Source organism: Globicephala melas, chromosome 12 (genome assembly GCF_963455315.2).
Source record: "Globicephala melas chromosome 12, mGloMel1.2, whole genome shotgun sequence".
Taxonomy (NCBI): Eukaryota; Metazoa; Chordata; class Mammalia; order Artiodactyla; family Delphinidae; genus Globicephala; species Globicephala melas.
Window position 1 is genome coordinate 26,807,930 of NC_083325.1, and position 22,746 is coordinate 26,830,675.

At 42.1% G+C, this 22,746-nt stretch overlaps 2 protein-coding genes across 2 annotated transcripts in view; one reads left to right on the forward strand and one right to left on the reverse strand.

Annotated features, from left to right (window-relative positions):
* Positions 1-7,039: 7,039 nt before the first annotated feature.
* LOC115864186 (putative N-acetyltransferase 8B) lies at positions 7,040-7,646 on the forward strand. Its single transcript, XM_030877714.2, is given in 2 exon segments — positions 7,040-7,189; positions 7,191-7,646. Coding segments are annotated over 2 exon segments (606 nt in total).
* A 1,180-nt stretch (positions 7,647-8,826) lies between these two features.
* LOC132598245 (putative ALMS1-like protein) overlaps positions 8,827-22,746 on the reverse strand; it is a 79,923-nt gene continuing 66,003 nt past the window's right edge. Inside the window, exons 3-8 of the mRNA XM_060309605.1 lie at positions 20,409-20,612; positions 19,734-19,963; positions 18,496-18,679; positions 16,279-16,342; positions 10,189-10,288; positions 8,827-8,946 (exon numbers count right to left, since the gene is read on the reverse strand). Coding sequence (XP_060165588.1) covers positions 8,902-8,946; positions 10,189-10,288; positions 16,279-16,342; positions 18,496-18,679; positions 19,734-19,963; positions 20,409-20,562 — 777 coding nt within the window. The 5' untranslated portion in view covers positions 20,563-20,612 and the 3' untranslated portion in view covers positions 8,827-8,901. The remainder of the gene's footprint in view (positions 8,947-10,188; positions 10,289-16,278; positions 16,343-18,495; positions 18,680-19,733; positions 19,964-20,408; positions 20,613-22,746) is intronic.

The following is a 22,746-nucleotide window of genomic DNA, read 5'->3' on the forward strand; positions in this document are numbered from 1 at the left end:
TTCTTTTTTTTTTTTTTAAGTGATGTTGACATTCTTTGACGAGTACCCTAGACGTGTTTCAGAATTTCAGAATGAGTTTGTTCATGATTCGAGTCAGTTTAAAAATTTGGGGGAATGATAGTAGATAGATTTCGTGTCCTTCCAGTTGTGTATTGTTGGGAGGCACATCATGTCAGTTGGCCTCATCATTGGTGATAACAGTTTGGTCACTTCATTAAGGTGGTCCCCACCCTCTGCCGGACCTCTCCATTATGAAGGCATCTTTTCCCCTGAAGCTTAGGGAGTCAAAGCTGCTGTAAAGCTCAAAGTGCTTGTGGTCAAAATTAAAACTCAGATCTGAGTGACCCCTGATTCTATGCTCCTAATGACTCCATCACACTGCTTCTTCCCGTGCCATCACTCTCAAACATGTTTTTATCCATGTGAAACATCACATATGTAATTCTATTTTTATACAATGACATTGCTTTCAATTTTTCACTTCGCTTTTGCAAATAAATCTCTGTACACATCTCTTTCTTTAGGATAGCTTCCCTGAAGTGGAGTTATTAGGGAAGAGGATATAAATTTTTTAATACCAGAAAGGTGCAATTTTGCACTTGTAATTGGCACAAGTGTGCCAGTCTCAGCAGACTCGCCAACAATGCCTTTTAACCTTTCAACACTTTCACCATTTTGAGTTGTCAGACTACTGGTGAAGTTGAACTGTTTATTAGTTTGTTATGAAGAGTGTTTTGAAAGTGTTATAAATAGTTATTTCTGTAACTATTTATAATGTTTTCAACTCTTTGTGAGCCTTTGGCTGACGAAGAAAAAAGAAAAAGTAATGCCATTTCCTGGGAAAGAAGGTAACGTAAGCTTTTTCTCTAAAATAATTGATGCAATTTAGGAACAACGTTCTTTGTTCCTAAATTAACCAGTTTGCTTCAGAGCCTAAAGGCTCCCCAGCAAAAGCAAGCTGTAATTATAGGGACTTTGGTGCTGGCAGAAAAGGGATGCAGTTTGGTAGGACACCCTTATCTGGCTCCCTAGTCAAGCGTTACATGTTAAAGTAAAAAGCCAGCTGTTTCTGGGATAAGGTGAGGGAAGGGGGCTCTGTTACCCAGGCAATCATTGTTGCTCCCCATCTCCCCAGTCTTGGGAACAACTAAGGCTGTAACTACAGTGAAATCGTCTTTAATCCCCTATTCCCCTCCCCACCACACACTCAGAAGAACTACAAGAACTGCTCCCAAGCCCTGCACCTTCTTTTTAGAAGGAGCCTCATGGCTCACAGGTTATTTCAGGCCTCCTTTTGCCATTCTCATTCTGCTTTTCCCCTTGATGACCTTTCCACTTGTCTGCAAACTACAGTAGTCAATTCCTCTGCCCTGGAACCTGCGCTGGGTTTGCAGCTGCTTCTCTGCTCCTGGCTTTGTTTTGCTGACTGACATGCCATCTGTACTCCATGTTACAATATTGAGTAAAGCACAGATCTCTAGGTTGATTGGGTGCAATGAGCAAAGTTTGTATTCATCAAATTTGCCTGTTCTTGTTTTCATATCCTCTGTGCCAGTAGTCTCCCATTGTTCCCTCCAGGTCACCCTTCATCTTTCTCCACTCTTCTCTCTGCCCTGGAGGCTGACTTACCATGTACCCAGCAAGAGGTCCTCCCTTCCCCATGGCTTCTACTTGGGTTTGGCCAGTGTGTGTGAAGGGGGGAGGCTAGCAGGAGAACGAGGCCAGGGTATTTATTCTCCTGGCCTCTCCCTGCAAGGACCCCTAGGCTGGCTTTGGCCCTGAACCTCTCAGGGCGGTCTGTGCTACTCAACTCCTGGGTCAGGCTCCTGTCACCTCTCCCTCCGCCTCACTTCAGGCCTCTGAGCAATAACACGTCTGGTTCCCCTCTACCCATCCACACCTTCATAATTTGGCCCTCTGGTGATCTATATCTGTAAAATCAGCTCGAGTTATCCTAATTTGAGTGCTGATAGCATCTCCCTTTTGCTAAATTTGTTAAAAGGTTAGGTTAGATTAGAAACATTTCTGTAGAGCTGAATCATTGTTCTAGGATTTCTGAACATCCTGCCAAGGACCTATTAGTCCACTTTCTTTCCCCTTGAAATAATTTGCTGTTATTTCCTCTCATTCGTCTAAGTTATGAGTTCTCAGTGGGAGACCAGGGCATTGACCTGAGGCTAGGTTATTGGGAGCCCCAATGAGAGATCAGGGGAGATGATGTTCTTTCCAGGTCATTTTCCTTCTCTTTCTGAGGCTTCGAAAACACTATGAGTCTTGTCTACCTTCCATTTCATTGGCCCATTTCTGGACTGAGCTGGTCTATTAGGCAAGTGTTCTTCATAAATGCAAGCATGGGATTTCATTGACATGCTGCTCTCAGGTCCCACAACTCTGGGAATAACAGTGATTTCAAAAATATAATTACCTATTATAATCAGGCTCCTATAGGCAATATAAAAATAAAATAATTTATCCAGTTACTTGTAACTGTTTAACTGTAATAAGTTAACAGTTACTTGTTAAGCAAGTAACAAATTAACAGTGATATAAGTGCTTAATGAGAAGTGCAAAGGCTTCAAAGAGGGAGCAGATACAAGATCCATCTGCTTGGGAGGGGTCAGAAGTCTTGATGGAGAAGGTAGCACTAAACTGGATCTTGAAGAAAGAACAGAGCCTTAGTCACGTATTGGAATTTGGTCAAGTATGGTCTGACCGCTGGTGATAGGGGCGTAATGAGGCTTGTAGGTGACTCTTGCATCCCAGCAGACAGAGCTGGTTCTCCTGGAATACAGTGCTTTACACCACTTAATAATTCACTTGTCAGATAGCTGCCTGATGGGGTCAGCATGTGGTACTGAAAAAGCAAAATGTTCAGGCCTTCAAGTCAGAGCTGCCAAGGCTTGGGTCCCACCCTGCCATTTTCTATGGGGTTGTGGGTTGGATGTCTCAGGCTTGTGGGCTTCGGTTTCCCATTTGTAAAATGGAAACAGTATCAACCTTAGCTCTTAGGTTGCTGCCAATATCAAATAGTACAGCGTAGGAAAAGTGCTTTCTCACAGTGCCAGGCATCTAATATCTCAGTGAATAACAGCTGTCTCTCCTTCCCTGTATGTACCTGCATAGTGCCGAGGCAGATAGTAAAACCAAATAAGACTCACTGCTGGTGGGAAAGGAAAACTCTGGACAACAGTTTGGCAGCTCCTCAAAATGTTAAAATAGACTTACCATATGACCCGGCAATTCCACTCCTAGGTATATACCAAAGGAATTGAAAACAGTCGTTGAAACAACCACTTGTGCAGAATGTTCATAGCAGCACTATTCACAATAGCCAAAAGGCGGAAACAATTCAAGTGTCCATCAGTGGATGACTGGATGAACAGATGTGGTCTGTCCATACCATGCAACATTATTCAGCCGTGAAAAGCAGTGAAGAACTGATACATGCTAGGACATGGGTCAACTTTGAGAACAAAAGTGAAAGAGGCTGAACGTCAAAGTTCACATATTACGTGTTTCCATTTAAATGAAACATCAAGAATAGGTAAATCCATAGAGACAGAAAGCAGGTTAGTGGTTTCCAGGGGCTCGGGAGCGGTGGAAATAGGGAGTGACTACCTACTGACTAACAGGTCTCCTTTTGGGGTAAAGAAAATGCTTTGGAACTAGATAGAGGTGGTAGTTACACAACATTGTGAATGTACTAAATGCCACTGAATTGTACACATTTAAATGGTTAATTAAAATAATAGAATAAAATAACACACCCGCCTTACCTTTAGGAGTTCACAATCTTAGCTGGGTCTCTTTAGACTCTTAAGAGTTGGCTGAGGGAACTTCCCTGGTGGTCGAGTGGTTAAGAATCCACCTTCCAATGCAGGGGACAAGGGTTCGATCCCTGGTCAGGGAACTAAGATCCCACATGCCGTGGGGCAACTAAGTCTGCGCCACAACTACTGAGCCTGTGCACCACAACTGGAGAGAAGCCGGTGTGCTACAACCAAAGATCCCACGTGCTGCAACTAAGACCCGATGCAGCCAAAAATAAATAAATATTTTTAAAAAAAGAGTTGGCTGAGGCACATTTGCAGCAACATGGATGGACCTAGAGATTATCATGCTAAGTGAAGTCAGAAAGAGAAAGACAAACACCATATGATATCACTTATATGTGGAATCTAAAATATGACACAAATGAACTCATCTACGAAACAGAAACAGACTCACAGACATAGAGAACAGACTTGTGGTTGCTAAGGGGGAGGGGGTGTGGAGAAGGGATGGATTGGGAGTTTGGGATGGGCAGATGCAAACTGTTATATATAGGATGGATAAACAACAAGGTCCTAATGTATAGCACAGGGAACTATATACAGTATTCTATGATAAACCATAGTAGAAAAAAATCTGGAAAAGAATGTACATATATGTATAACTGAATCACTTTGCTGCACAGCAGAAATTAACACATTGTAAATCAACTATAGTTCAATAAAATAAATTTAAAATAAAATAAAGAAGTTGGCTGAGGCAGACAGGTAGATTCCCAAGCCTCAGTTTCATCATCTGCATGCAGGGCCAAGAGTCTGGAATGTGCTGAGACTTCCAGACTTCATTTCTTCCACAGAGAATTACCCATAATTCCTCTATCCAGAGACAAATGCTGCCAATGTTTGGTGTAACCATTCAGACTTTTCTCTCTGCATGCTTGTGTGTATAAGTTACTTTTGTTATATTTTTCCAAAAATGAATGAAAACATACTGTTTTATAACCTTTATAGGTTGGTGCTATATTTTGACAATTATTTTTCATGTCAATAAATCCTCCTCATTATTCATGGCTATGAGGAAAGTTGAAAAGCTTGAATGTAAACCAAGGCTATTGGGTGTTGAGGAAGCCACAGAAGCTGGTGAGAATACAGGAAAGAGAGGGCAGGGACAGATCAAGGACCTCTGGCCCCTCAGCTGGACTATTAGGTTTCTGACTAGTTGTTATTAGATAGACTCATTAGGGATACTCAGCTGTATTTTGGAGCCTTCTATTCTCTTTTGATTCTTACTTCAAGTTTTGCTTAACATTTAAAAAAATATTAAAATGTACTGAAAACAATGTAACACACCCATGGCTCACCACCCTCCCTTCATGTTAGTTAAACCCTTGTGGGCTTTTTGCGTGCCAAAGATCTGGGCCTCAGCAGTCTCCGTCACCAGCCCTGGATTCCAGCTGCCAGGATGGCACCTTTGGGGTGGTCATGATCTGTCTCCCCAAGTCTGGTCTCTCTCCAGCGTCTTCCTAGATGCTCTTGCCAGAAATCTGGCTGTCATCTCTGACCACTTCTTCATCCTTAGATCATCCACTCCTGCCATTTCTGCCCCCAAAGTGCACCTCCAAGTGGGCCAGGTCACACCCATGGCCCAACTCCAGTCCAAGTCACTGCTTTCTCTCGTAGGACCCCTGCTAGCCTAGATGGCTCCTTTGTGAACATAGAACAAGGCACCCCCTTCACAAAGACACAACCTATTGGGAACACAGTTCAGTGAGCAGCGACACCTTTGAGCAAATAAGAAAAAGGTGCCTTTTCCTTTGGTCAGACTCAGCTCTGTGCCAGGGCTCATGGACTTTAGTTCCCACTAGCCTTCTTGGGCGAGGTGCTCTTTTACAGCGAGCAGCCTGCATATCTGTATCTGGAGGCCCTTCTTTTGCCTGGACTGCTGTGCTAGCCTCTGGGGGCAGGGGGATATATGCTTCCATTCCTGGCTCTTCCAATCCATTTTCCACATGTAGCCAGAGTAATAGACACACCCCACACACCCCACCCCTACCTCTGGTTATGTTACTCCCCAGCTAAAAACATAGCAATGGCCTCCTGGTGTTCTTGGAATAGAGTCCAAACTTCCTAACCTGGATGATAGGCCCTGCATGGCCAGGTCCCTGCTGCCCTCATCCAGCTGTGAAGCACCTTGTGTGCTGAGCCAGGGGACTTGGACTCTGGTCTGTGATGACAGAGCACAGGGTGAGGGGCAAATTCCCCAGGGTCATAGCAGCTGTGTGGAGGGGCTGAGGGTGGACATCAGGGAGCACCAAGGTGCTGGGTGAACTGCCATGGTGTGGGGTGTAGGCCGTCCACAAGGGCAAGGATTCCTGAGCTGTTCCAGACTCTGCGTGCCCCCTCCAGGCTGATTCCCCAGTGATCAGAGAGTGCAGAATGGACTCCCTGCTCCATCATAGCCCAGCTACTTGAGCCTGGGATTTATGATGAACGAATATCCAGGAGCTGGCCAATGAGGTACCATCCAGGGCCTGGACGTGGAGCGTGCCCTTGCAGTCTCTCCTGGATGCCAGCTGGAGGCTGAGGGCAGCGGCTGCCCTGGACACTCAAGGCTCTTGTGGTAGCAGGTGAGAGGCTATGGGTGGAAGGACAGTGTTCTTAGATGTGGCCTGGAGCTCTGGACCCTCCTCTGGTTCTCAAGGCTGGTCTATTTTTGGTGTTTGGCTCTTATGCTACCTCAGCAGCCTGAAAATTTGCAAACAAGTGGGAAGAAGCCTTTGTTGAAACTTGTACTTGGAAACACAGGACCACTGCAGTGTATGGTCCCTGGGAGAGGGACACATGCTTGGCTGCTGCATGGTGCCACCCCAATGTATGGAGAAGCTGAGAGCCAGGGAAAGGGGAAAGAGGGAGAGGGGAGGGTACTTCATAACCAGAGATTTGTATATGTTATTTTATTAAATCCTCTAAACAACTTCAGAAGGCAGGTTCTTGGAGAAGATTATGGAACATGCCCAAGGTCATACATGGAGACAGGACCAAATGCAGACCTTTCTGCTGACTCTACACCTTCTCCCAGTGGTTGTGGCCTATTTCCTCTTGGGTAGAAGCAGAAAGACACATCCTTGAGCAGGGTCATCCCCGGTTCTGGGGGGTGGGAGGATAAGCCACTCACATGGCTTCTTCTCTCTCCCCCAGGGCTGCCAGGAAGTCATACAGGGACTCCTACCTCTCTCTTGAACTTTGAGATCCAGACACAGAAGTCTTCCATGGCTCCTTATCAAATCCACAAATACCAGGAAAATTATCGCAAATGGGTCGTGGGTTTGTTCTCCAAGGTGATGACCGAGCACCTTCCCACCACCTTCCACAACATCCTAAAGCTGCCCCGAACCCTTGTGCTCTTGCTTGCAGGGGCCCCTTGCCCTATTCCTGGTCTCTCGCTCCTGGGTCCTGGACTTCGTGGCCAGCCCCGCCCTCCTTGTTGCCCTGAGGTTTCTTGCCGAACACCCCTGGATCCAGTTTGAGGTCATGTCTTTGCACACAGACATGTCTGACATCACCAAATCCTACTTCAGTGAGAGTGGCTCCTGCTTCTGGGTGGTTGAGTCTGGGGGGCAGGTGGTGGGCATGGTGGGAGTGCTGCCCATTCAGAAGGCCACCCTGTGGAATGAGCAGTTGCAGCTGCTTCACCTACGTGTGGCCCTGGAGCACCGTGGTCAGGTGATAAGTAAAAGCCCTGGTCAGGACTGTCTGAGTCTGTGTGGCACCAGGGCTACAGCACCAGCACACTGCAGTACTCTGCCCTGGCCCTTTACCAGCGCCTCGGCTTCTGGAAGATGGGCTAGTTTTTCTTCTCCACAAGCTATAGGCTAGTTGCTGTCCCTGCAATTCAATTTATCTACCGTCTCCCCTCTGCTCAGGTCTCTCAGGCACTGGAGCAAGAAGGGGGCCTATGATCTGTGTCGTTGTGGATTAGTTAGGAGGGATCGGCTCTGCTGCAGTAATAAGCAAACCCTGAAGTCTCACTGCGACGACACAGTAAAAGCTTACTGCTTGTTCACATTGGAACCCGATGGCCTTGGTGGTGGGGTGGCTCTGCTCCATTCAGTTTTTGGGGTTGCTACTGTTTCATTTATCTAGTGCCACGAGAATGTTGCATAAAAAACCACCACAAAATAATGATAAACATTTTTTTAGCTCATGAGTCTGTGGGTCAGCAGCTTAGGCTGAGCTCAGCTGGGCCGCCCCTTAGATCTCCAGGTGTCATGCCCTGCCTCTTCAGTGAGAGGAAATGCGAAGTCATGTGGAAAGGGCGTGGAGAAGGAGTGTGAGAAGAATCCACGTGAGAAGGATCAGGGCCAATGATGCCATCAGTCTGCTATGGCCCCAAGGTCGCTGCTGAAGGGCAAGAAGGCAGCCAGGGACAGAGTTTGGGATTTGACATGGACTAGGCCTAGAAGTGGCACAACCCACATCCCACTGGCCAGGGCCAGGCCATGATTTAAGTCAAGCTTCTGTTGCCTCTTGAGTTGTGTCTACTAAAGGCTAATGTTCCCGAAGGAAGCTGAAATGAGGCTAGGAGGTATCTCTGGACCCAAGGCACCTGTGTCTGCTGAGAGTCTCTGGGCCCACCTGATGGCTACCCTAACCAGACACTGCCTGACACCAAGTCAACAAAAGGGCTCTCACCGTGTTATGCTGTATTTCTTTTCCTTGACTGGTGCTTTTAGATTGAAGTTCCCCACACACCTCAGGGAGACACTGCATAGCTCCCTGCACCTCTACAGATGGGAAATAAATAACCCTCTGCTGCTTGCTTTACTATGAGTCAATCAGAAGTTATTTTCTATAAAAACACAAACAAAAAGAGACTTACTCTTGCCTAGAATTAAGATAATACCATTGTAACAAACATCCCTGTGGGCAAGGCCACTGTGGAGAAAGTATTGCTCCTAAACCATTAATAATCTTAGTCATCATTCTACCCAAGACTCTTTAGAAGGTTACTACTTCTAAATTACACATGGACAACAAGGTAAGTTTTATTAAACCAGACTCATAAAAGTAAGGATTGTGCTCCTCCAGGCTGATAAAATATAATACCAAGGCTCTGAGGAAAATACTTATGTCAGTTCCAAGGAACTTTTCTCCCCAAGAATTGATTGGTCACTTTCTGTGGAAGAAAAGAAAGGCAGGAAAGAGGTTAGATACTCTTGCCACTAGAGGCAGACAGCCACTCCTCACCCCAGACATGTTGCTGAAGAGACCAGTGTCGTTCTCCCCAAATCTTGTTTCTCTTTCCCAGCTACAGAAACTATGGTAATTATACAAAAAATACTTCCTGAAGTGTTTAGGGAAGATGATCTGTAGTCTATTATAGTCTATACAGAAATATAATATTAATATAATCCTAATAGACTAATCCATCCATCAGTTCACAAACACACAAGCACAATAAGAGGCCTGGCCTTGTGATGCTGACACACCAGACAGGCCATGTAGTGCCTGGGGCGTCCCCACTTGAGGGAGCCCAGCCTGAGCTGCAGTATGTGCTCCAGAAGCAGCTCTCCAATCCCACATCAGTCTGGTATGAACTCGTCTCTTGGTTTCTGACTTTCAGAGTCCTCTGGGGGTGAAGTGAGGGGGCTGGGAAAGAAATGAGAACACTGAAGGATCTGGACCTTCAGGCATAGTGGCCCATCTGCTTTCTCAAGGAATTAATTGGTATCAAGTCCCCTGGCCTGTGAGGTTCTAAAACTTACAGTACCACTGATTCTACTGGGGCTGTGGGCAGGAAATGGTAGTGGCTTCAAGGCTCTGAGTACCCAAACTGCCAACTTGTATGCTACACTTGGACATTTTCCAATTTATTTAAAAAGTTCTAGTGGTGTATGATTCACCCATAAGGGGCATAAAACTATCATTTGGGACTCTGGATGAAAACTCATTAGTTCTGAAAGGTATGGGCATTTCCAGCATGGCGTCTAAACTGACACCCAAGTATGAAATTTGGTTTCATTCCAAATGTATGCCTGGAAGGTGCCTTATTTATTTATTTATTTATTAAACAATTTTAAACAATTTTTTTGGGGGGCCGTGCCATGCGGCATGTGGGCTCTTAGTTCTCTGGCCAGGGATCAAACCTGTGCCCCCTGCAGTGGAAGCATTGAGTCTTAACCACTGGACTACCACGGAAGTCCCTGGAAGATGCCTTTTTCAGATTTGCCTTTCTAGATTTTTGGATTTGAACTCTAGTTACAGGTGCTTTTATCTTCTAAATTTTAGTAGTGGTACAATGCGTTATGAGCTTAAGTTCACTCTCCAAATGTGGTTAATTCAAACAGGTCAGATGTGTTTTTCTCAATTTCTCTTTCCCCTGATAAATCTCATCAATCCTGCTCTAGGACTGACTGACCTTTTTATATAGCTGGGCTTGCAGCCAGTATGGCTTATATTCCAATCTCCACTTTTCCTCTTCTCTCTTGTTCTGTACTTCTGGAAGCTGTTCATAAATCCTTAGAAATGGCACCAATGGAAAGACAGAAAGCAGTGAGGCCACCTGACCACAGAGGCACACGATCACTCCTCCCCACATCTCCCTAAGCTCTACTGCTCTCCAGGCACTCAGTCCCTCAGACAGGCTGTGGGCCTGTTGTGTGCCCTGCTTCTTGTTAGACAATTGGACACAAAGAACCCTGGCCTGTAGTGCTCATGATCTGAAAAGGGATACAGATAAAAACATAATAAAATCCTGCTAATAGTGGTTACTTATGGGAAAGAAGTGGAATGAGGGGTGGAGATGAACTTCTTTTCACTCTATATGGAAAAATGTATGGTTTCAATATAAGATAATGACTTCGTATTACTACCATATTTTTAAGCATGAAAAATAATGGAAAAGAAAATACAATATCATCATATCTACAAAATGCTACATAGAGTTATAGGAAAAGAAACAGAACTTATTCTGATTGAAGGAGGTCAAGGAAGACCAGAGAAGAGACTAAGCTTGAGGTAGGTCTTGAAGAATAGTTAGGAACAGAAAGGGGAGGTGGGGAGAAGGGAGTGTTGGTAAGAATGGAGTCAAGGCTTCACGGAGATAGTGTAGGGGAACAGGAGGGAAGCAGATGGGGTGAAGGTCTCATAGCCATGTGAAAACCTTGGGCTTTGTCCTATCAGGGACTGGATGCCACTGATTTTAAGTAGGGAGGAACATGATCAAACATTCATTTGATAAATACACTGTAACTGGAAATAATGTAAATCTCCAACAAAAGAACAGTTAAACAAATTATGGGCTATAATAAAATTATTACAAAGCATAAAATGTTTCAAATAGTTTTTATGCTATGGGAAAACGTTCACAATACAATGTTAAGCAAAATAAAGCAGGCTACAAACCTGTATATATAGTATGATAAACAATCTGGGGAGAAAGAAGTGTGTTAACACAGGTCTCTGCAAAATCCCCATAGAAACAGGACTAGTGTTAGTTATGTTTAGATGGAAGAATTATGAATGACATTTATTTTCTTCTTTCTGACTTTTTCTATATTTTCCAAAGTTTTCTATAATCTGAAAAAGAAATCATTGATAATGATGTAGCGGCTCTGTGGAAAAGAGATTAGAGAAGATAAAGAGCAGAAGGGGGAGAAGAGCAGTCCTCCAAGAGAGGAGGCTAAGCCCGCATCAAGGCAGTGAGGAGAATGGGTTCCAGAGCGATCATGAAGGCGAGTCTCCAGGACGCACTAGCCGACTGCACGTACAGTGCGGGGTCACGGAGCTGGAGGCAATAGCTCCCCAGCTTTTCCAGTGGGTGAGTGGGTGGCCCAAGTAAGTGTGGGAGAGGAAAATGGGTAGTTCCACTTTGGACACAGTGAGGATAATCACTAAATGAAAACACAAAAGTGGAGGTCAGGAAAGAGATCAAAGAAGAACAAACATATTTTAAAAAGTCACTGTTGATGAAAACCACAATGAGATAGCACATCACATCTGTTAGAATGGCTATTATCAAAAAAATAAGAGATAACAAATGCTGGTGAGGAGGTGAGACTGTGCTCCGTTGGTGGGAATGTAAACTGGTGCAGCCACTATGGAAAACAGTGTGGAGGTTCCTCAAAACATTAAAAATAGAACTGCCGTATGATCCAGCAATCCCACTTGTGGGTACATAGCTGAAGGAGATGAAATCATGATCTCAAAAAGATATCTGCACCCCCATGTTCATTGCAGCACTATTTACGATAGTGAAGGCATGGAAACGTACGTGTCCATCGACGGATGAATGGATAAAGAAAATGTGATATATATATATCTACATATAATGGAACATACATATAATGGAATATATATAATGGAAAATGTGATATATATACATATAATGGAATAGCCATAAGAAAAGAAAAAGATCCTGCCATTTGCAACAACATATATGGACCGTGAAGGCAATGTGCTAAATGAAATAAGTCAGACAGAGAAAGACAAAACTGTATGATCTCACTTATATGTGGAATCTAAAAGCATCAAACTCACAGAAACAGAGAACAGAATGGTGGTTGCCAGGACCTGAGGGATGGGGGAATGGAGAGATACTGGTCAAAGAGTACAAACTTCCAGTTTTATGATGAATAAGTTCTGGGGAGCAAATATGCAGCACAGTGACTGTAGTTAACAACACTGCACTGTATACTTGAAAGTTGCTATGACAATAGAGCTTTAATGTTCTCACTATAACAACAACAAGAAAAATAAAATGGTAATTATGTGAGGTGAAGGATGTGTTAACTAACTTTATTGTGGTAAACATTTTGCAATACACATGTATGTCAAATCATCACATTACATAGCTTAAGCTTATACAATGTTAAATATCAATTATATCACAGTAAAGCTGGAAAAAAAGTCACGGTGAGAGAAGGGATAACAAAGTCCATTGGAAAAAGACAAGTTATCCCAAGGAGAACATGTGATGTGAAGAGAAAATCCGCTTGGGCCAGTAAAGGTTGTATTCTAGGGCTGGAAAGCTGGGAGTCGGGCTAATCAGAGTAGCCAGAAATTGCATTTTGTAAATGGATCCTTGAAAGCAATTACTACATACTATTGGGACTGTCTGTCTGCTCATGGTCTGGAGTCAACTATCTTTCATTTGTAGTACCTAGTCCAGTGCCTGGCGCATACCCAAATATACGCATTAATAAGTTAGTGAAAACACTTCTCTTAAAGGACACACTGGAAGAAATGCTTCAAGTTAAGAGAGTCAGGTTCTCTCTTCTCCAAATCTTTTCTCTTATCAGAAACATTTAAACATCTTTAGTAGAGGTAGGTGTTGGGAAAAGATGATGAGTAACACAGAGCTCCAGAGCTCCAAGTCCGCCACATGATACAGTTGAAGGAGTACTGGGTGGGGAGCCTGCTGCCGGACTCTAACCCCAGCTCTGGCCCTGACTTCCTGGCAACCTCTCTCTGGGTTACAGTTTCCTAAAAGTTAAAGGTAGACTAGATGATCTTTAAGATCCCATTCAATTCTATGATTCTCACATGGAAGTAGATGGCGTCTTTGAAAGGGGGCCATATCAGAAATAAAATGGAACAGAAGTACTCTAATGAAAATGTATCAATTTAAAACATGTCTCTTCCTAGAAGATGGGTACTTAATCCACCCCTACAACTATACTTATATTTTAAAGCACAGATACCTTTCAGAAGATGCCCTACCTTCTTGCAGGCAAGCTTCATAGTCCCATATAGCAAGGACTCCTCTTGCTGAGGTGAGAGTGTTATTAGCTGCCACACAATGAACACTATGTAATGTCCATTAATTAAATTTTGTGACATTCAGAATGAAGCAATAATTCTCAAAGTTTTTGGACTTTTGACACCTTTATACGCCTAAAAATTGAGGGCAATTTTGGTGAATGTGGACTTTATCTATTGATACTTACTGTATTAGAAATTAAAACATTTAAAAAGAATTTAAAAAATACTTATTTCACAACCTAAGTGTCCATCAACAGATGAATGGATAAAGGTGTGGTATGTATATACAATGGAATACTACTCAGCCATAAAAAGAATGAAATTCTGCCATTTGCAACAACATGGATGGACCTAGAAGGTATTATGCTTAGTGAAACAAGTCAGACAAAGACAAATACTGTATTACATCACTGATGTGTGGAGTCCAGAAAATAAAACAAATGAATGTATATAACAAAACAGAAACAGACTCACAAATACAGAGAACAAACCACTGGTTACTAGTGGGGAGAAGGAAGGAGGGAGGGGCAAAATAGGGGTATAGGATTAGGAGATACAAACTATGTATAAAATAAATAAGCAACAAAGATATATTGTATAGCATGCGGAAACATAGCCACTATTTGTAATAATTTTAAATGGAGTATAACCTATAAAAATATTGAATCACTATGTTTTATGCCTGAAACTAATATTGTAAGTCAACTATACTTCAATAAAAAACTTTTTTCTTAATTTATTAAAAATAAGCCTGTTACATGCTAACATATAAAATAAATATACTTTTCAAAACAAAAATAAGAAGAGTGGCATGTTATACATATTTTGTAAATCTCTTTAATGTCTGGTTTAACAGAAGACAGCTGAATTCTTATATTTGCTTCTGTATTAAGTTTGCTGTTATATGTTGTTCTGGTTAAAGTGTACATTAAAAAAATCCAGTTTACACACATATGTAATTGGAAAAGAAAAGAGTATTTTAATATTCTTTTCAGATAATTGCTGATTTTCTTTTTTTTTGGCCATTCAGCTTTCGGGATGCAGGATCTTAGTTTCCCGACCAGGGACTGAAACTGCGCCCTCAGCAGTGAAAGCGTCATCTTAACCACTGGACCACCAGGGAATTCCCTGATTTTCTTGATACTATACCAAATCTTGACAAGTGGTAGTTTAAATGTTGACATATTTACTTATATAATATGAAAAATATTACAATTATTTATGTCACTGCTGATCTCATCAGAAAAGTCTAAGTACTGGGAGATAGTCAATCTCATATTAGTAGACACAAGTTTTCTAGAATTCTATTCTTTGCTTGAAAGCTCAGATTTTCTCTTTGGCAATAAATACTGTCAGCTGTTTTCCTGGAGAAGTGACAGATTCACTTCCTCATTTTCAAGAAAATATCTGTCATATACCAAATTTGGAATAATTAGTTTATCAGTCATTCTTTCAAGTAAAACCTATGTTCCATGAAAAAGGCAGCTAGTTCAGCTCAGTACACAAACCAAGGCTTTTCCTTGAACCAATCATCGTATCTTGGTATGCAGCAGAAGTGCTTTATGTGTACTTCCATTACACTGCTGCCATGTGGCTGTGAAGAATAAAATGCCAACTAGACTAGCAGTTTGGTCCACTGTCCCAAATAGTGCTAAGGCATCAGCAGTTTTAGTCCTCCCTTCATTACTTTTGCATCATCTGTACAAATGTCAATACAGTTAAAAAGACACATAATATCCTAGTAGTATTTTGAAATTTGTTTTGACCTGGCAAATTCCCTGAAAGGGCCTCAGCAACTTCCAGAGGCCCATGGACCACACTTTGAGAACCACTTGATTAAAGCATCCCTTTGAAATACCTATAAGGAAATGGTTTACTAAATGGAGAGTAAAAAGACTTCAAGAGGAATGCTTTAATTACCTAAGATAAATTGTTTTCAAGCACTATGCCAACTATAAAACTGTTCTTATTAAAGGAAGTCTCCAATGATCCCCTAAGAGGTAACCAACCATTAACTTAGTTATTCTATGGCAGTCTCATGAGCAATATATGCATATCTCTAATTAATTAATTGCTAATAAATGCAAAGGCACAAAATTTAAAAAAGTAAAAAATTAGTCTTTCTCCAACCTCTGTACCCCAGTCACTCAGTTCCTTGTCCCAAAGGCAACAACTATTACCAATTTTTTGGGTATCCTTCCAGAGATAGTCTATGCATATACAAGTATATGCATCTATGTAAGCACAAATACTTTTTTATTAAAGACTATACAAATGGTGGCAGTGTACACATGCTTCTGAAACTTGATTTTTTTTTAAGCCTAATTTACTGTGTCTTGGAAACTATTCCCCTATCTCTCATTGTACTGGATACAATTCCTAGTAAAAGGATTGCCTAGATGTAAGGCCCCAGATATTTACTTTTATTTAAAAATATTTTTTATTTATATTTGTTTCTAACAAACACAAGCCTGATTAAGGCAAACAAATTAGTGGCGATTCTTTGTCTTTTTTATATATGAGGCATCCATACCATGATCTCCTATTTTTCATTTCTTTTTTAGTGCCATAAGTGAGAAACTATTTTTATAACTAATTTTCTCATAATGTATTGTTTGTTGTTTTTTTTATCTCTCATAATGTTTTACCTAGAGCATAATGCCTTTATTCTGGGGCCAAGCTATAGCTCCTGACCATTTGGTGGCCTGATTTATACTTTTATAGTTACTTATTCTTTTGGCCATACCATTTAGACCGCTGAATCATTTCCTTCTTTCCAACAGGCCTTTTCTTTTGGGCAGCCAGGAAGTCTAAGCAAAAGAAGAAGAGGGTTTTTTTTAATGGACTGTGTCTTTTTTTTTTTAATTGAGGTATAGTTGATTTACAATATTACGTAAGTTTCAGGTGTACAACATAGTGATTCACAATTTTAAAGGTTATACTCCATTTATAGTTATTGTAAAATATTAGTTATACTCCCTATGCTGTACAATATGTCCTTGTAGCTTATTTATTTTATCTCTGAATCCCCTACCCCTATCTTGGCCCTCCCCCCTTCCCTTTCCCCACTGGTAACCACTAGTTTGTTCTCAATATCTGTGAGTCTATTTCTTTTTGTTATATTTACTGGTTTGTTGTATTTTTTAGATTCCACATATAAGTGATGTAATACAGTATTTGTCTTTCTCTCTCTGACTTATTTCACTAAGCATAATACCCTCCAGGTTAATCCATGCTGTTGCAAGTGGCAAAATTTCATTCTTTTTTATGGCTGAGTAGCAGTGGTGGTGTCACCCATACCAGCCCCTAAAAACTGAAGGACCTGTGACTTGATTTATCTCTCTGTTTCCATACCAGCCCCTGAGAGCTGAAGGACACTTGCCCTGATTTATCTTTGTGTTCGTTTCAAAAGTACCTGGCATTTGGCAGAGGTGTTTTGCAGCTGTACTTTGAAAGATACATGCTTTGAGAGATATATAGTGGTGAACTCCCCCAAACCAGTTCTGACTTGACCATAACAATAAGCGTGCGCGGATGAAACCTGGAAGTGTCCAAAAGTTACCTTTGCTTCGTTACCATGCTATGATCTCTGCTCAAAGGGGGCATTTGTACTCTGCTAGGCACAATCTGTGCCATGTGCAAAGGACCATGGAAGACTGTGCATGCCCTGGCTGGCCCCGGCTGCCCCTGAAAATCTCCACCCCTTTCCTCAAGCCCTAATGACCTATCTGCCTCCTAACCCTTAAAATCCCTTACTCTGCTCCCTTCAGGGAGAAAGTATATTTAGAACATGAGCTCTCCTTTCTCCATTCCTTGATCAATGAATAAAGTCTATGCTCTGCTATGTCGAACCTGGTCTCATTCAATTGACATTTGTGACTCTAGGCAGAGGACCCATTGAGGGGTCCCCAACACTTAGGGGATCAGTAACAGGGGATTGTGCCTTAATAAGGAAGGCTGTGTTGCTCAAGAACTGTGAGAGGGAGCTGCTGGGACTTTGCACCCCTACCCTGAGCTGGCAGTGCTGGGTGGTGAGTAATGGCCAAGGCCAAGGCCAGGGTTAGACTATGATGACTATGATAGCAGCCTGAGGCTTCTGAAGACACAACACTGTGGCACAGACTAGACAGTGTGCATTGAAACACTGACCAGTTTACAGGTAAGTCTGTGATGAAAGCATTAGGTAGTACTTTATAGTTTTCATGGATTTCACATATTATTTTATTGAGATCTTACATCTAGCATAATTGTTAAGAGAATAGACTCTAGCACCAGCCCACCAGGGTTCAAATCCCAGTTTAACAGGTGTGTAAATCTTGGGCAAGGTACTTAATCTCTCTTTGGCCCAGTTTTCTCATCTGTGAAATAGGGATATTCATAGTGTCACCTCAGAGAGGTTCTGGAAGCATTAAACAAGAACAATGTCTGGACAAAACATAAGGGCTATATAAGTATTTATTATTATTATTATTGCTACCCTATGAGGAAGGCAAGCCTGGAATCAGCCCCAAGCCCCTCAAAACATTATACGTTTGGAACTAACTTGCTCATGGTGACAGAGCTGGTTTTTAAAAACACCATTCTTGGCAATTCCCTGGCGGTACAGTGGTTAGGACTCTGTGCTTTCACTGCTGAGGGCCCGGGTTCAATCCCTGGTCAGGGAACTAAGATTCCACAAGCCACGTGGCACCCCCCAAACAAAAACAAACCCAAACACCATTCTCACTGCACACTCTCACTTTTAAAGTGTAATGACAGAGCAAGAGTAACTGGGCTTATTTGGATTGTGAAAATGCTGAGAGCTAAATTGGGTAGGTTCTGCTACCTAAGGAGATTTGAGTCTCAACAAGCAAAAGGTCACTTTTTGATCTGTAACTAGCCTGGCACTGAGCAGTGCTGCCTTGCATGAAGCAGACCTTGCCCTCTCTACCAAGTCATAGGAAAGTGAACAGGAAGAGTATACCTCTCTTAGGGAGCAGGTGCATGGCGTCCCGGTGGCCCTGCCATTCTTGCACAGTGTTGAACAGTGCCTCCCGTTCACTCTGTAACATGTTCTGCAGCTTCCTCTCCTGGACTATTAACTTCAGGCGCTTTATCCGTTCCCCAGAGCGGGAGATGAAGTCAGGTCTGTGAAGTTGCAGTGATTCCTGAGGAGGAGAAAAAGCCCCCAACCTCACATTAATGATATAGGCTTTTCTCCAAGGGCCTAGAAAAAACAGTACCTGCCTAACAGGTTTGGAAAGCCTGTTTGTAACTTATAGAAAATATCTAGAGTTGAAGAATTATCTAACAACTCCCTGTGCGGGAAAGCTCCAGTAGGAAAATCAGAGGGATCAGAGAAATGCCTTTGGAATAAGCCAAGAACTAAGACTGTGGCAATGACAACTCTCCCCAGTGTTGATGGGATAAAGCTTGGCCCGTTGTGCTATTTTTAATTTCCCTTCAAAGAAATACGTCATTAAAAAAAAACATTTTCTGGACTTCCCTGGTGATGCAGTGGTTAAGAATCCCCCTGCCAATGCAGGGGACACAGGTTCGATCCCTGGTCCGGGAAGATCCTACAGGCTGCGGAGCAACTAAGCCCTTGTGCCACAACTACTGAAGCCCGCGTGCCTAGAGCCTGTGCTCTGCAACAAGAGAAGCCACCGTAATGAGAAGCCTGTGTACAGCAAGGAAGAGTAGCCCCCACTTGCCGTAACTAGAGGAAGCCTGCGCACAGCAGTGAAGAACCAATGCGGCCAAAAATAAAATAAATAAATAAATGAAATTTAAAAACAAAACAAAAACATTTCCTTTAGCTCCCCAGGTATTTATAAAGAAGAGAGCTGGTGCCTTTAAAACCCTGTGTTAAGCAGAAATAGGAGTTATGTAAATGCAGGAACAAATATAAGGCTGACGCAAACATCAGGCCTCTACTGCACTCCACGTGCTGGTATGTATCTACAAACCCAATGAGCAGCTACACAACATCCTCCCTTCTAGTGCCTTGCCCCAGATACTGAGGGTGATGCACAATTTATAACGGCTAACAGTAAGGCAGCCTTTGATTAATGAGTGTGAGAACAGATGAACTGTGGAGGTGCTAGAAACGAGGATCAGTTGACTATACTTCAGAAAGCCAGTCACAGGTTTAACTCTTTTGTATCTTGCCCCTTCTTCCTTCTTAAACATATGGCTAAAATTAACTCAATGTCATTGTACCTGTAGGGTTGCTCTCACAAATGGCTTCAGTGGATCTCTGCCTGGGCCTGCTAGTGAACTGTGGCTGTCCATGTGCTGTCCTTGCCAGTTCTTTTCCTGTAGTGGCTCCCTCCAAGGTGTGGTGTTGGTTACTGGTACAAACCAGGAGACACAAGCGTCATGAAACTTGGGCAGGTTTTCCTTCTTAGGACCAGAATTCACATTTTCCACAGGAACAAACCATGAAACTCCTATAGGAATTATTTTTAAGAAAAAAAGAAGATTTTTCACTTTTTTCATCAGAGACGTGCATAATATAGGCTCTCAGGGACTCAGCTGTCAGCGGCCACCAGGAGGCCCTGGAGTCTGCTTAACTGCAGGTGTGACTCAGGAATTGTAGTGTTGGATGCAGTCAGCCCTCTGTATCCATGTACACAGAATCCTTGGGTTCAGGGGGCAGTACTATGCCATCTTATATAAAGGACTTGAGCATCCATGGATTCTGGTATCCATGAGTGGTCCCGGAACCAATCCCCTGCAGATACGGAGAGATGACTGTACTTTCAAAATTTGCCAAGGTGGTGCTGGGGAAAGATAGGGTCAACATTAAATCATTTAGAAACAAAGAATCTTAGCTTTGCAAAAGACTTGAAATTCACTAGTTTTTCTACTAAGAAAGCAGAATTAGAAACTGACCTTCCCAGCAGCTCTGCTTATTCTTCCTTAACTTTCTCTCCCCAGGATAACTGGTAAGGAGCCTTTTCTCTTCTATCTTTTCTTCTGACCAAGAAGTCACATCACTGTCCTCTTCTACTGTAGCCTCGCTAGAACTTGGAGTTGGGAAAGTCATTCCAACATCTCGAGTGTGTTTTCTGACACCATTCACAATCTCCAAGATACCTAAGGGAAACGATCACAACTATCTCTGGGAAGAGCCTTGAGACTCGATTGACAGGTATATTCAAGTCAGTAAATGAAAACTTAAAAAAAATTAATCATTTATTTTCTATTCTGCAAAGAAAACGAATTGAGAATATCTATAATTTTCATATCTATATCTGGTAAAATAGGGAATTCCTGGTGGTCCTGTGGTTAGGATTCCACACTTCCACTTCAGGGGTCACAGGTTCGATCCCTGGTCGGGGAACGAAGATCCCACGTGCCGCGCAGTGTGGCAAAATAAATAAATAAATGAATAAATCTGGTAAAATATTCAAAACAATCATTGAGACACATTTTTAACAAGTATCGTTATGTAAAAATATTTGTTGAAGATAGTGCTCTGAATGAATGCAAAAGACAACGCAAGCAGAGATGAAAGGTGATATAAACTGTTTTGGAATCATATTATGATTTATTTTTACATCTTTATTGGAGTATAATTGCTTTACAATGGTGTGTTAGTTTCTGCTTTATAACAAAGTGAATCAGTTATACATATACATATGTTCCCATATCTCTTCCCTCTTGTGTCTCCCTCCCTCCCACCCTCCCTATCCCACCCCCCCAGGCGGTCACAAAGCACCGAGCTGATCTCCCTGTGCTATGCGGCTGCTTCCCACTAGCTATCTACCTTACGTTTGGTAGTGTATATATGTCCATGCCTCTCTCTCGCTTTGTCACAGCTTACCCCTCCCCCTCCCCATATCCTCAAGTCCATTCTCTAGTAGGTCTGTGTCTTTATTCTTGTCTTACCCCTAGGTTCTTCATGACGTTTTTTTTCTTAAATTCCATATATATGTATTAGCATACAGTATTTGTCTTTCTCTTTCTGACTTACTTCACTCCGTATGACAGACTCTAGGTCTATCCACCTCATTACAAATAGCTCAATTTCGCTTCTTTTTATGGCTGAGTAATATTCCATTGTATATATGTGCCACATATTCTTTATGCATTCATCCGATGATGGACACTTAGGTTGTTTCCATCTCCGGACTACTGTAAATAGAGCTGCAATGAACATTTTGGTACATGACTCTTTTTGAATTATGGTTTTCTCAGGGTATATGCCCAGTAGTGGTATTGCTGGGTCATATGGTAGTTCTATTTGTAGTTTTTTAAGGAACCTCCATACTGTTCTCCGTAGTGGCTGTACCAATTCACATTCCCACCAGCAGTGCAAGAGTGTTCCCTTTTCTCCACACCCTCTCCAGCATTTATTGTTTCTAGATATTTTGATGATGGTCATTCTGACTGGTGTGAGATGATATCTCATTGTAGTTTTGATTTGCATTTCTCTAATGATTAATGATCTTGAGCTTTCTATCATGTGTTTGTTGGCAGTCTGTGTATCTCTTTGGAGAAATGTCTATTTAGGTCTTCTGCCCATTTTTGGATTGGATTGTTTGTTTTTTTGTTATTGAGCTGCATGAGCTGCTTATAAATTTTGGAGATTAATCCTTTGTCAGTTGCTTCATTTGCAAACATTTTCTCCCATTCTGAGGTTTGTCTTTTGGTCTTGTTTATGGTTTCCTTTGCTGTGCAAAAGCTTTGAAGTTTCATTAGGTCCCATTTGTTTATTTTTGCTTTTATTTCCAATTCTCTAGGAAGTGGGTCAAAAAAGATCTTGCTGTGATTTATGTCATAGAGTGTTCTGCCTATGTTTTGCTCTAAGAGTTTGATAGTTTGTGGCCTTACATTTAGGTCTTTAATCCATTTTGAGCTTATTTTTGTGTATGGTGTTAGGGAGTGATCTAATCTCTTACTTTGACATGTACCTGTCCAGTTTTCCAAGCACCACTTATTGAAGAGGCTGTCCTTTCTCCACTGTACATTCCTGCCTCCTTTATCAAAGATAAGGTGACCATATGTATGTGGGTTTATGTCTGGGCTTTCTATCCTGTTCCATTGCTCTATCTTTCTCTTTTTGTGCCAGTACCATACTGTCTTGATTACTGTAGCTTTGTAGTATAGTCTGAAGTCAGGGAGCCTAATTCCTCCAGCTCCGTTTTTTGTTCTCAAGATTGCTTTGACCATTCGGAGTCTTTTGTGTTTCCATACAAATTGTGAAATTTTTTGTTCTAGTTCTGTG